Source organism: Bactrocera tryoni, chromosome 5 (genome assembly GCF_016617805.1).
Source record: "Bactrocera tryoni isolate S06 chromosome 5, CSIRO_BtryS06_freeze2, whole genome shotgun sequence".
Classification (NCBI taxonomy): Eukaryota; Metazoa; Arthropoda; class Insecta; order Diptera; family Tephritidae; genus Bactrocera; species Bactrocera tryoni.
Genome location: NC_052503.1, coordinates 28,405,450 through 28,420,502, shown reverse-complemented (window position 1 = coordinate 28,420,502; position 15,053 = coordinate 28,405,450). Strand labels below are relative to the sequence as shown.

Below are 15,053 nucleotides of genomic sequence, written 5' to 3'. Positions count from 1 at the left end.
ATAAGAATTAATACTTTTGGTTAATTTTTCATAAAAAAAAAGTTTTTTTGATAATAGATATATAATTTAAAAAAAAAAAATTTCGACTTTTGAAAATATTAAATTTTTTACTTTTTTATTAAAATATTTTTCGAAAAATATATTTTATTATTGTTTTTTTATTAAATTTTTGCTCAGAAACATTTTTTAAGAAACTTAAAGCCCTTTTTATATTTGAAATTTCCATTTAGCCACCACTATGAACTTTATTTTTTTAAATAATTGTTTTGAAAAATAAAAATAATTATGTAATTTTTTATTAATATATATTCGATTAGAATTTTTTTTGTAACTTAAAACCATGTTTTTTGTAACTGTCATTTAGCAACCACTGTGAACTTTTTTTATTAAAATAATTTTTTTGAAAATTTTAAATAATTAATTAACTAAACTTTATTATATTTTTTTTTTAGAAACTTAAAACCATTTTTTATCTTTGAAATATTCATTATCCATCTCTGTGATCCATACTTTTTTAATAAAATAATTTTTCGAAAATTAAAAATATTTAATAATTTTTTTTTTTAAATTTTTATTATCAAAAATATAATTTTTTTGCAACTTAAGACCATTTTTTATCTTTGAAATTTTCATTTAGCCACCACTGTGAGATTTACTTTTTTTATTAAAATATTTTTTCGAAAATTAAAAATAATTTATTATTGTTTTTTTTATTAAATTTTTCCTCAAAAAATTTTTTTAAGAAACCTAAAACCATTTTTTGTCTATGAAAATTCCATTTAGCCACCACTGTGATCCATACTTTTTTATTAAAATAATTTTTCGAAAATTAAAAATATTTAATAATTTTTTTTAATTTTTATTATGAAAAATATAATTTTTTTCAACTTAAAACCATTTTTTATCTTTGAAATTTTCATTTAGCCACTACTGTGAGATTTACTTTTTTTATTAACATTTCTTTTTCGAAAAATAAAAATAGATAATTAATTTTTTATTTTCATATTTTTTAATAATTTTTTTTTTTATAAACTTGAAAAAAGTTTTCAATTTTGTAAGTTTCATTTAGCCACCACTGTGCCCTTTCGCATTCTTTGCCATCTAAGATTTTTTAAACGTAAACTCGCAGTTTTATATTTTAAGTACAGTTAGTGATTTATTATTTCATATTTCGTTTACGTATGTGCGTGTGTATATGCCCTTATATACATAACAGTATTTATGTATGTCTTTTATGTGTTCTAAATATTTTATATGGCTCGTTGCTAACTCGCTAATTTTCATAATTATTATTTAAAGCTAACTAAATTATTAAGTGAATTACTTAAATACATATGGTACAACAAAAATATGACACGCTAACAAATTTTTTTTTCTTTTTTCATACATAAATATGTAAGTTGCTATTAAAAGTAGTTAAGTGCTATGCTTAATAACTTAAAATCTACGTCTCTTGCTCATTTTCGTGCTAAATGTGATTTATGATTTATGATTTTTTTCTTCATTTTTTTGTTTTGCGGCTGCCAGTGATTTTTTTCGCTTTTCTACACTTCACCTCTGCAGTTTTTTGTGCTTTAACATTTGCTCCCTTGCCTCTCGCTCATGCTCATAACAATTTTGCGCCGCTCTCAATATTCAAATCAAGCTTTAATGTATTTTTTAATTTGATGAATTAATTTTTTTTTTAACTATTTCATTTCCCTTCTTCCCTTTTCCATTTTAACTCACTTTAATCCACTTCGTTTAATTCACTTAATTCTCATCATTTCATTTTATTTTTGCAATTTAATTTCTCAAACTTGTCGTCCGTTCGGTTGGCATCATTAGCGGCCTCTCAGCGGGACCAGCAGCCGAGAGCGTTAAATTGCCAACACTGCTGGACGTTGTCTTCGTTGAGTATTGGCTCTGGCGCTGGTTGCAGCTGTCACGTGTAGACGAATAGCTGTTTTCGGCAATGAAAATTGAAGAAAAATTATTTGTAATTAATTTATTTCACTTTAGTATTTTCGTTTTATTAACACATAAACACACATAGACATATAAGAAAGCTAGACATATAACCATTAAGCAACCGAATTTCAAAGCTACACATGCAACATATATACTACAAATACAAACATACATAACATACATACAAGTATATGAATGTATGAACTACAAAAATATATTTAAATTTAAGTGATTTTGTGCGCGTGGGCGTATACGCAACATTTTATGGCATGCCAAGCTTTTACAATTCACTTTTAATTGATTGCTCGCCGCTGCGTGTGTCAGATATTTTTAATATTTCGGGGTGTCAAATAGTCTAAAGCACTAATAACCATTGCATATTTGTGTACATAAATTTATATTTGTAGCTAAAGTCTCTATTTGCTGTGCTCAAAATTATTTCACATGCCTTTTAGCGATTATCTCTTGAAAATATAAATAATACTTAATAAAGTAGCACTGTTTTAGTAGTCTATAAATAAAATTTTATTTTTATTGTATTTTTTTATATATTTATTTCTTGTAGTCTCACTTTTACGCTTTTATTTATGCTCACCATACTCAATTGGTAGGTGTTCTTTCTTTAATTTTTTTATATCTTACCATTAAAGCACTTTTCAGGTTTCGATAAAAATTATCACGGACTAATAACTTCAAATTATTCAAATTTTAAAATTTCTTCGTCCACGTAAAGCTTTTCCTTGGTTTTTAATAAATCGATTGTGACATGCGCTGTGTGGCTTGTGGCGCCATCCTGTTGGAACCACATATTGCCAAGATCCATATCATTCATACCGACGGCTCATAAACCGCACCAAACCGTAATTTTTTCGGAATGCAAAGGTAACTCATGGAGTACGTGTGGATTGCTGCCTTACTAATAACGAATATTTTGCTTATTGACGAAGCCATTCAGCCAGAAATGAGCCTCATCTCTGAAGATGATTTTTCGATGAAAATCCGGATCATTTTGCAGTTCTTGCTCAGCCCAATTCACGAACATATGATGATTCTGGTGGTCAAGTTCTTACGTTAATTTGACCTTGTAATTTCTTCTCTTCCTAAAAGCACTATCCTTCATACTTCATGCTGAAGTTTTAGAAGAATATATCAGCACTTTGAAGTTAAAACATAATCCTTCATCCATTGATGTTAGGTCATACGATTTCTTAGACTAAATTATCTATCTATCCCTGGTGCTATGTGAAATTAACCTGTCGTAGTGATACCTACATATGCTCTCCTAATCTTTGATGTCTATATATGTATGTAGATTTAAGGACGTTTAATTTGGATATACTTAAAAAAGTAGACATTTCTGTCAAGAACTGGTTTCCAGGTTTTATAAACATTCATTTTTGTGCCTCAAATTGTTGTGCAATTAAATCTTTTGAAAATTATTTTATGTGTATATAAAAGAAGCTGGGTTATGGTTTATAAAAAATATTATATACTAGCTATATTCCTTATATATAAAATTTTTGTTTAAATCGGCATGACATTTGATCAAATTTGACCCGGACTGAGGCAGGTAAACTGCGCTAAATAACAGAATCAATGATAAGAAATCCTAAATTAGTACAACCTATTTTTATGTATGAAGTTTGATTCCTATATGGTATGTGTCTGGTAGGTATTGCTTTATGACGCAAAGAGGCGATTTTTACCATGGAAATAAGAATTTAACTACGACATAAGTATCTGTAATATAATAAGGGCTATAGAATCATTGAAAGTGCTATAGAAGTGTTTTGGAGGCTCTAATTCAAACGCAGATATTTGAGTGGCACAAAGCATTCAGTGAAGTTCGTCAAGTCACCAAAAACTTGCCTCACGCCAGTTGGTCATCCTCTCTTTTAATGATGATAACATCGAGTAAGTTAAAGAAACAGTGCTTCAAAATTCATCGTATTGGCATCAGATGGATGATCTCAACATCACTTATGGATCGACCCAACACATTTTGGTTAATGTTTTGAGTATAAAGCCTTTCTATGCTGGATTCGTACCACAAGACCTGAAACTTTTGCGAAACGACGTCGAGTTGGGGTCGCAAAAGTGATACTGGATCAAATGCATAATTTCTGATGAGCAGATGTAAATAAGTATGTATTGTGTCGAAATTGTGTAACAATCTGGCAAATGGCGGTACAAAATTGAGCAAAAACAGAAGAAGCCAAAGTGCAATGAAGACACTGAAGGCCACCCCAATTAAGGCTTTTTACATTATTAATTATTAAATTATTTCGAAGGCCATATAAAGATTAGTATTAAAAATGGTTAAATGTCTGTTTTTTTTTTGTCAGTCCTGGTCAAATATGATCAGATGATGTAATATTAACGATCTTACTTTTTATCCGTTCCATGGTTGAAATGGTTGTTTTTTTTCAGTCCGGTTCAAATTTGATCAGATCATGTAATATTAACGATCTTATTTGAAATTCGTTCTATGTTTCTCTTATAAACGATTCGTTAAATTGTTTGTAATAACTTTTCTCTATCTCGTTTAAACGACTCGTTGATATTTTTGTTATCGCTGATAATTGATATTCGATAATTCAAAACCACGCATCGGAGGTAAAGACACGGTCAATAATCTTAGTTGTTAATTGAAAATCGGTGTTTAGTATTTGCAGTTTACATATATGCCCTCTCAACTCGTTGGTGTTGTAAGAGTATTCGTTGTCTCAAACGCCAACTCGCTGTTGAGGCTTTACTGTCGTACTTTGTATGAGCCGGTTACTACTGTCGTTATCGTTTTTTAATTGGTATTCGTTGCCTCGAACGACTTCGTGATGTAGAGATTGTTGCTCACTTCTCTCATTCGATATTATACTACAACGAGTCTTAAAATCCGACGAGTTCCTATAGTACATATACCTGAGCTGTCAAATAATTTGATTACCGTAAAATTTTATAATTCTAATATCATCGTGGTATATATAGTAGATATAATAAGACTCTCCAAATCGTGTATAAAGAACAAAAATAATAACCTGTTATTAGTATGTTGAATTTAACTAACTGTTTAGTTACTTTGTGTGCATAAGTGCTAAAAAGGGTTAATAACTAGAATATAATATTGTATCTATCTACGTGTGTGTTAAACACCTTGTACCTTGCTATAATCTATGCGAGTGTCTACTCAAATTGCTCAAAACCAAATGCCGTTACTATTGATGGCTGTATTTACCTCTTCGCTAGAAGCGTTCACTGCCACGCAGCGCCTGTGACGACTTCATTTTCATTGCATATTTATCGGGATTTTGATTATGATCGGAATTCGTTGAGCTGGTGGAGTTCGTGTGGCTCGTACCCGGCGGCCGGCGCTTGAGTAGGCTTTCGAGAAATCAATTATAAATTATTGTTTGACATATTCGCTTGTTTTGGCGCGTCACTAGTAATGACGAGTAGCGAGTAAGTAACGTTATAAATTTGTTTGCTTTTTTGAATTTTGTTTTGTACATGGCGTATTTGACTACTGGTTACACAGTTTACAGTTATAACATGAGTAGATACAGTCTTTAGCATATTCATAAGCCAATTTAATGTAAGTAAACAATGCTAGGATTTTTTTTTTTTTGTTTTTTGGTTTAATTTTGCAGGAGGCAGGTGAGAAATGCATGGCGGGAAACAAATGGCAGGCAACAGGTAGCAGGTAGCAACATTTTAAGTTATTTTATATTTTCTTGTTTTGTTATGTGTGTTTCTATGCTTGTGGCCGCCGCTGTATGTGTAGCATTTAGCTCAGCAGCAGCAGCAGTAGCAGTAGTGGTTGGGTGCGAGCCTTTGTTATTGTGGCGGCGCTATGTTGATCACTGCGACCTGCTTGCTGTCGCTTTTGGTATTAGTTACTACACTCATTCTAACGGAATACATAAAAGAGAAATTTAGAAAATAACGGAAAATTGTAAGTGTAACAGTACGATGAAATTAAAATTTTGATGAGGGGGCAGAGGGGTAAATGCATTACAGTAAAAAAATTATATAAATAGTTTTTTTTTTAATTTTTGTTAATTCTCCGGGATTTTTGTGTTAAAAAAAGTAGACAAAAAATATTTACAATACTTAAAGGTAATCGCCCGCGCTAGAGTAAAGTTTTTCAAATAATCTGAAATATAAGTTCTTTATTTTATATTGTAAATCTGTATTTTTGTTGGCATATTGTTTACGCATATGTACAAATGTATTGTATATGTATGTAAGTATGTATGTTGATGAATTATGTTATATAAAAATTTCAATAATACATAGCTGTAATGTGAAACTTTGTACAAATGAGCGAAATTTTATGGTAGGCAATAATTATTTTTTTTTCAAAAGCGTTGCATTATATAAGAGCGTGGCGCATGACATCACCAAAGCACCACAGCTGAGCGCGTAGCAAGCGAGTCCTTTAAGCGAAGCTTTTCCTTATACCGTGTTTGCGCGTAATAATGGACAAGCAAGAGTGCCGTCACTGGGATTTTTCGTTTTTCTAAATTTTGTATAGTACTTAAAGTAAATAGTCGAGTTCTAGATAGATTTTAAACTTATTACGCAACCTCGAAGCACCGAAATGTGTACCCAATAAGGTCAATATCTGTGATAACTGTGGAAAGCAATAATTACTTAGCGATAATGAAAGATCATAAGTGTCCTTGGTTATAGAATAAAATGGCTAGGAAGGTACTAATTTTTCTAAAAAGATAAATATCAGGTTGTACAACGGTTATCTAACCTGCCTAAGTTGCTTTAAAAACTACATATGTATGTATATAGAGTGTCATAAAGGTCGACTCAGTCGGTTTTGTGAGATGAAATGTCGAAGAAAGGCTTAAGGAAAGATGAAAGCAATGATATTTTCTATCTCTCCAGCACTGGCTAGACAAAGACTCTTTTGCATCAGTTTGTAACTCGCCTACACCATCTTGAGACCTAGCATTCCTTATTAGATAATATTCGACCGAATAGGCCACGTCCAGCATGCAGTGAAGAAAATATAACAGCCGCAACTGACATATGGAACGACTTGCCGCATTTTACGTCGAAATCTTAAATTGGAAGCGTACAAAATGCTGCTTGTATGAGAACTAAAACCGCTGGTTCTTCCCAAGCGACAGCGCTTCACTCTGTGGGCTTTAAAAAAGTTCCAAGAAGATCCGACATTTTGGAATTAAAAATTTCTCAGCGATGAGGCCCAATTCTGGCTCAATAGGTGAGAAACAAGCAAAATTACTTGTTTGGAAGGAAAAGCAACCTCAAGAAATTCAAGAGCTGTCATTTCATCCAGCAAAAACAACGGTTTGGTGTGGTTTGTGGGACGGCGGAATCGTCGGTCGATATTTCTTCAAATAATCTGTACCGGATTTCCTGAACTTAGCTTGTCAAACAACTTCGACATGAAAACTTGAGTTGGTTCGATCAGTTAGTATGGCAGGTATGTTCTATAGTAGTTCAATGTTGGCGGTGCGGCCAACTGATCAGCGGACTTGGTTAAATAAACTCAGCTCATATATACATACATATATACACTTCATAGGGTCTCCAACGTTTCCTGGTGGGTGATACGACAAACTTATTGGCTCACTGTTCAGGGTATAAATACTCAAAGGGGTTAGATCTCGAACTTTCGATTAGATGTAAATGTAAAGGTCAAGAAAAGGTGGTGGGATCTTAATGCATTCCTGCATCGATCCTAACATACGGTTGTGAAGTCTGGACGATGAAGGTGACTAACGTGCACCACACATCATCTTTTGGTAGGAAAATCTAAAGAAAAATTTATGGTCCAATCACTTTATCGTTCCGATCTGCAATACCTTGTTTCCCCTTCAACACTTTATTTCTTTAGATTGGATTTATATGTACACCCTGTCCAGAAAGTATCGGAAATTCTTCATTTAAAACTTCCGCTTATATGAAAGACAGGTAAATTTTTTTTTCTGGGTTGGTACAACCTTACCTTACCTGTCTTCCATATAAGCGGGAGATGAGAGAGGGAAATGAGGAAATCCCGATACTTTCTTGACAGGGTCTATATTCATATTGGAAAAACCGTAAAAATTTTGATAGAAACCTAGTGAATACGCTGACTTGGGCTTGGGAAAATAATGCCAAATCAAAAACAAAAAAAAAACGTGAAAAGGCCTTCTAGAAACAACCAAATGCGTTATCTAAGGGCAGACCAAGAAAAGTATAGGTAGATACAATGATCGATGACCTCAACGAGATAAGCTTGTCAAACTGAAGGTGCTTAGTAGCAGATCGGGAAACCTGGAGGAAGATAGTGACGGAAGCAATAGACCACCCAAGGCTATGTTGCTAAAAAAGAAGAAGGAAAATTTCAGTAAAATGCTCATTGTTTCAGAGTTAGTTTTTAAGTGGCGTCGGCTTAGCCTTAAATAAAGTACGCTAGATGCCGCTGAGTACAATATATGCGCATTTCTCGTATTTTTAGTTTAGGAAAGTTCATTTTTAAGATATTAAAAAGTATAAGTGCTAAAAAATGCAGAGAATGAACTAGCGGAAATCAAACATTTCGGGCGTTACTAGTGAATTACGGTTCCTTATGACGAAATATAGATCGAAAAAGCTTCTTGTGTTCAATTTGAATCCTCTTCGATGAAATCCGAACTGTCACCTACAATTTTGATAACACAAATTCGAATATGTTTGCAGCAATTAGCGTTATGATAGATAATTATTAAGTAATCGCAGCTTGAGACGCTGTAGGTTAATTTGTTTTTAGTTCAACACGGTTGCACATAACCTCAAAAAGACGACATAGAGTTCTCCTAAATTAATACACATATTTACATTCAAAATCACGAGCACATTTGACTTTTTCGCTTTTTTTGTTGATTTTTACCCACCGGGCTAGTTCAAAACTTTACGGAATGATATGCGAATGTCGAAAATTTGCAATTTCCCTTGACAAATTACACCGTGTGCGAATGCGTGAAGCGATTACTTGTGTTGTTGCTGCTGTGATTTCGTGTGGACGGCGGATTGAAAGCGCTTCGTATCACAATTAACTGTCTTATGTGCAGGGAGACATTTTGAAAGCGCCGACGCATTGAAATGCTGCCGCCGCCAACAGTCGTCGACTCGGTTTGACGGTAACTGCGTATGCGCACCGTGCTTTGTTGTCATAAAATTTTACAAAATTATTTATTTTTTATTTTTTTCGTCGAGTGTTTATGAGTTTTTGTAGATGAATTTGAGTTTGTTGATGAGCGTTTCATGAGCGAATTTACGAATTTACAAAACAAAACAAAACGAAACATTAGATAAATTCAAATCGAAATGATAAGCAAAATATTTTTTTTGCTTTTGTTTTTGGGGGACAAGACAATTTGCTTTTGCATTAAATATACAGTTATAAATTAGCAACGTGGTTAACTTACCGATTTGTTATCAAATGCTTGACCTTCTTCTTCATGACAAACAACATGAATATGAGGAAACCTTGTATGGCATTGCAGATGTCCGAAATGTAGAAGATCTTGGCCCAACCTCTATCGGCGCCAACAAAATACGAGAAGATCTCCATAGACCATGTCACGCCCATGACCATGAATAAGCGCAGAAAGAGACCGAATCTGCGGAAGTGAAATAAAAATAATTAGTTTAGGATATAAAACCTCTCGGAGTAAATATTGGATGTACCAAGTCCAGTTGACAAGATTTTCCTAAAACATAGAAGTAATAGTTGGTTAAATATCAAACCGTCAAAAGCAACCGTCGTCTCTTTGACAAAGCGAAGATTATTTCCGTACTTGAGGCTCCTAACAGAGCCACCAAGACACGCCGACTCTTAGCCGGCATTTCTTGAGGATGAAAGCTAGGTGTCATCAGGTAGCTGTATACCATGATCGTAAGGCCTATTATCACTTATGGAGCGGAACATGGCATCAGAGGGTTTTGGCAAACGGAAGATAATATCGCCTCAACAAATGAAGGTCTTAGAGGAAGACACGCCACTGGCCCTTCTTCCAAGGGACGGCGCTATGAAGAGGGTCAACTTTACAAAGAAGTTTAGAGTTGCTCTCGACAGTAAGGCGGAGTGGAGCGTGGAATCGCTCAACCTACTCCTGTGGGACAGCCCTAACCAGTAGTAGACTAACGGCTCGAAAACACCAGAATGCATTGTACTCGGCCTTATGTTGCAAAACCAGCTAAAACCAATTTGGAAAACAGCGGTTGAGAAGTTTTTCCTCACCCACCTTATAGCCCAAAGTTTGTCCCTTTCCAACTACCACTTGTTCCGGTCGACCCGGATTGCCCTCATTTGAGTACGATTCACATCTAAACGGGGTAACAAAAATTGACTCGATTCGTTTTTGGCCGCCAAGCCGTCGCAGTTCTTTGAGTAAAGAAGCCATAAAATTTACAAAAGAATGAGAAAAATGTATGCTATAAATATAGTTACAGACCCATCATATCTATGTGGTACTCAGGCTAAAAAAATTACACCGTGTTGATTTAGTTTCACAGAAGTGGTCTACATCACTCGAAGAACGGGTCCCAGTTGCATGGTTCCTAGTTTAAGAACATTGGCTTTTAGGTATTTGTAGTAGTAAGACAATTCCATCGGCCGATTATTTTATAAGTCCTTCCTTGCAACTGTCTTCATTATCTTATCAAATATTTATTTTCATGTCGTATCTTTCTACTCGGGGAATTTTGCTTTGGTTTGTCTTCTGTCAAGTCACAATCCAGCCTTTATATACTCCTCAATCATGTGGCAGAAATATGTAATTTTGGAAGCAACTTTATCTTTGACTTCTGACTCGGAAGTCTGTTATGAGGTCACTTCCTTAAACTTTCGAGAGTTCAGAAAGTATTTCAGAGAAGGTTTTACCATGCAAATATCTGTGTCAAATAACTCGAAACTTCAAGCCGCCGTTAAATTTACAATGGTTCCATCTTAATACTCAAAACACTACTCACTTATCCTTTTCGGTGCGTAAGTTCTTGGTGCTATCCTCGCGTGCCATTATACGCGCCATTTCACGTTGGACCTTGTGTATCTTCATGGCCGTCAAGACGAACATTATGCTGTTAGCCATAATTATGAGAACGATTGGACCAAAGAAGTAAATCATCGCTGACCAGGTGCGCACTTAAAGAATAGGAAAAGGGTTAACTCAATTTTAAGCGCATAATAACGACAAATACTTACTGTCCAGCCAACAATATTCGCCACCGCCAATACCGGGCTTCCAATAATGCGGTATAGCAGCAATCTCCTGCGCATACCACGTGAAGATCAAGAAGGGCACCGGTATGCCCCAAGCATACAGCGAATAGACGAGAAAACGTTTCTTCTCCTGAAAACGATTGATGCCCCGCGTCCCACGGAAGTTATGCCATAAATCGAAGCTGATAACACTAAGCCAAAAGAAGGCAGCCATAAAGAAGTAATAGGCGACATAACCGAGCGATTTGCAGAATGCCAGACTGGAATATGCATCCAATTGCAGCGAACTCATCGCCAGCAACGAGTAACCAATGATGAGTCCGATCAGATAGCAAACCAACGATTTGCCGTGTTGATTGCGTAGCTCTGGTATGCTCAGGTAAACGACAATGGTGAGTATCATGAACGGTATGGAAAACAACATGGCTGTTTGTATGGTAAAGAGACGGAGAGAATTTAGAGTGTGAAGTTTAAGTACAATTTTTTTCTTAAGATGAGCTTACCATAAGCATTTATTGTTTTGATGGTGCTGTAATCCGAGTCATAGTTGCAATTAGCCGGATTGATGATGTACATGGTGTCTATAGTGTCATTCGCCACCGTTGGATGGAAACAGAATTCGCTCTTGGTGAGGTAGACCATGTCGAACACGCGCAGTAGTGTGCCATTCTGTGAAGAAATGTTGAAGAAAACACTGATATTTAGTTTCATAAATAAGACCTAACTGGGGACTGTTTGGTGGCAACACACGCCTGCAATATGGGGTTGACAGAACGAGAAGACTGCAGGAAATGTCTGGTACAAGACACCAGGAAACAATGGAGCATCTCTTGTGCACTTGTCCCGCATTGACAAGATTACGCTGTAAGCATCAGGGGTTCGCGCGATATGATACATTGGAGTAGCTATCGATAGTGAGGTTGCAGAGTCTGTTAAAATTCTCGCCAAGCGCAAGCATCTTAAAGGATGACTACTCCTCTTGGATTTAGCAACTGAACTCCATCTGCTAACGTAAAGGACCAAATGGTCTATGCGTGACTCATCGGCCTACCAAATTAACTTCATCTTACCTAACTTGATTCCATAAATAATTTCGAAATCTAAGGTGGACTAGAAACCATACAGAAAGTTTTGAGACGGGCATATACATATATACGAGTCACAATTATTTTAAGTAACTCCAAAACCTAAATATTTTTTCTCAGAAAACCAAGAAAACCATCGCCGGTAGATTTTGTCTCCGAGGGCAACGGAGTGATAGTCAGAAATAAGTCAACTAACAGTACCGGTAACCAGTTTTGAGAGCTCAACATAGTTCCGACACCAGCGCTCTTGCTGTTTTACTCCGAGATAAAGTACATTTATCAAGTTTGGTTTACAGCTGCTTATTACGAGATTAACCTAAGAAGTTCCCGTGACCGTAACCGTGGCCAACAGACATTGAGAAAAAACAGATATTCATATTTTCATCGTAATCCTTAAACTCCTTCGAAGTGTATAGTATCTCTCGTCATGGTGTGTAGCACAATTTGCTAGAAGAGCTTTCTATTAAAACCAATCTTCAGTTAGAAAGGAGTCACTATTTGGAACTTATACTAATTTCTTGATAATACCACCCACATATGACTTCAATATCATCGATTTCAATTTCATCCAATACCACTCACCTCGAACAGCTTCCAATCGTCGAAAGAGCCGAGCTCCGGTTGCAGTGAGAACATAAATTCACATGGTCGAAAACTCTGCACAGCAAATTCAGTGAAAATATTCATCGCCTTCAATGTTTCATCCGGCATAGTCACATTCAACAGCGGCTGGGGCCACGCATAGTCGGTATTGTTGACGCAAGCGCTCTCATTGGTACTATAGCTGGCGCCCCAAGGACAACAGATATTGATGCACGGCTTCAGTTTACAAATGCAAGCTCGCACATGTGACTCCACTTCGACACGCCGCACGAGATCCGTGTAAATATAGTCATATTTGCCGATCAGCTGTGAAGGTATCATAGTGCCATCGTGTAGATATGAACCGTTAGGGAAATGCGGATCACCCGTCACGTTGACCGTATCGAAGAAGCTACAAGGCACATGTATGCCATCGCGTTGATGCAAGTTCTCGTTGTAGGCGCTCACTAGGGGGGGTAGGCAAATGGCAAGCGCCAAGCCGATATAGACGAACCGCAGTGGCAATCTGCGCAGAAGCGTTTGTGTGTGTATTTGTGACATTGTATTTGGACTGGTTCCTGTGGAAGGCTGCAAAGTAGAGAACGAAAAATTATTTCCCATATTATGAGATAAACAAACATATATAGTATTATTTGAAGATATTTTATGTTTAGAAGAGAGTAATTTGGATCCCATTATTGTGCACAGGAGACCGAATATTTCTAATATTTCTTTTTTAATCTTTTCCTGGAGCTTTTAGAGCTTTTTTCATACCACTAATCGAAAACGGATTTATAGAATACAATACATAGAAATCGTCCCTGAGAAAGAGCTCGAAATATAATATCTAAAGTGCAGTTATCTTAAGAAGTCTGGACGGACAGTTATCTGGAAGTAAATGGCTCGACGGCTATCCCTGCTTCAATATATTTTTGTGCTTATGAAATTGCTACCCTTTTAGTAGCGAAAGTTTCGGTATAGACATTTTAACCTCGGTTGGAAAGAACTTATAATCGAAAATGTATTTGCCAAACTGTTTCCGTTTTCCGTATTTATTAAAACTTAATGACTTAGGACATGGAACCTTTGAGGTCTTCGATGATTTTCACGAAATGGAGATACTATATAGTATAGTATAGTATATACGGCATAACCACATCAGGGATTCAGTTAAATATCGACCTTTGATACTCAAGTGTCTCAACCAAGCTGTTGTCATAAGTAAAAACTGTCGACTAAATGTTCTTGTTCTTTCTTTTTATTAGCAATTTGGCCATCTAGGTAATATAGAAAGCGATCGGTCGTTACTCGTCTAGATCGCTCTCTAATGCAAAATACGGGCTGAAGAAAGCCCAAGGTGATAAGTCCATAAATAATTCACATTTGAAATCACACATATTTTGCAAAATCTTACTATCGAAGAAGCTGGGATCCACAAGAACTGCAGTTGTTAGAGACCACTCGGTATTATGAACATTATACTAGGGCTGGGATGGCGAATATGTTTTTGATACCTATTGGTTGTCTAACTTTTTGCAATAAGGGATAGTAAGGGACTTTCAAAATTCCAAGAAGAAGGTGAGACTTTTTTGGAAACTAAAAGCTTAGTTATCGTCGTACAAAATCCATGAATTGTTCTTCCACGATTCCGGCCATTTTCGACGGATATTCTTTCGCAAACGCCTCAATACGGCCAAATAAAACTCTTTATTGACCGTTTGTCCCTTCGGAACAAATTCACGATGCACCAAACTACGATTATCAAAAAATAATGAACATCACCGTGATTTTTGATCGGCTTTCTTCCCGTTTTTTAGCCTCCATTCTGTTGATTGTTGACTCGTTAGTATTTCAAACTCATAAACCCATGTCTCCTCGGCAGTTATAATGCTATTCATGAATCTGGGTTGGGAATTCATATGAACAAGCCTGTCCAAAGAGACCTGTTTACAGTACGCTTTTTGAAAAAAATCAGCTTTATTAGAACGAGTCGAGCAAGAACGCATTTCATAGCCGAAATATTCACCAAAATCATTCCAATGGACTCGCGAGACATGTCGAGCTCTCTTACCATTTCTCTAGCACGTGGCAGACCACCATATCCTACACTTTTTTTTAATATTTTCATCAGCTGAAGAAGGCAAATGTCGTCCAGATCAAATATAATAAAAAATTCTTTGTTCTGAGAACTTTTTTTTGTCACAATTCATAAA

The 15,053-nt window shown here is 35.6% G+C and overlaps 1 protein-coding gene across 7 annotated transcripts in view; it reads right to left on the bottom strand.

The window, feature by feature from the left end:
- Window positions 1-1,225: 1,225 nt before the first annotated feature.
- Window positions 1,226-15,053, bottom strand: part of LOC120776851 (G-protein coupled receptor Mth2-like) — a 57,522-nt gene continuing 43,694 nt past the window's right edge. For 4 of the 7 annotated variants that reach the window (XM_040107887.1, XM_040107888.1, XM_040107889.1 and 1 more), the window contains exons 3-8: window positions 12,841-13,428; window positions 11,677-11,842; window positions 11,156-11,599; window positions 10,924-11,095; window positions 9,378-9,572; window positions 1,226-1,942 (exon numbers count right to left, since the gene is read on the bottom strand). In XM_040107887.1, the coding sequence (XP_039963821.1) occupies window positions 1,786-1,942; window positions 9,378-9,572; window positions 10,924-11,095; window positions 11,156-11,599; window positions 11,677-11,842; window positions 12,841-13,401 (1,695 nt within the window). In that variant the 5' untranslated portion in view covers window positions 13,402-13,428 and the 3' untranslated portion in view covers window positions 1,226-1,785. Of the gene's footprint in view, window positions 1,943-5,182; window positions 5,329-5,432; window positions 5,855-6,052; window positions 9,112-9,377; window positions 9,573-10,923; window positions 11,096-11,155; window positions 11,600-11,676; window positions 11,843-12,840; window positions 13,429-15,053 lie in introns of those variants that run through there. The other 3 variants (XM_040107891.1, XM_040107892.1, XM_040107893.1) reach the window with 3 other exon arrangements.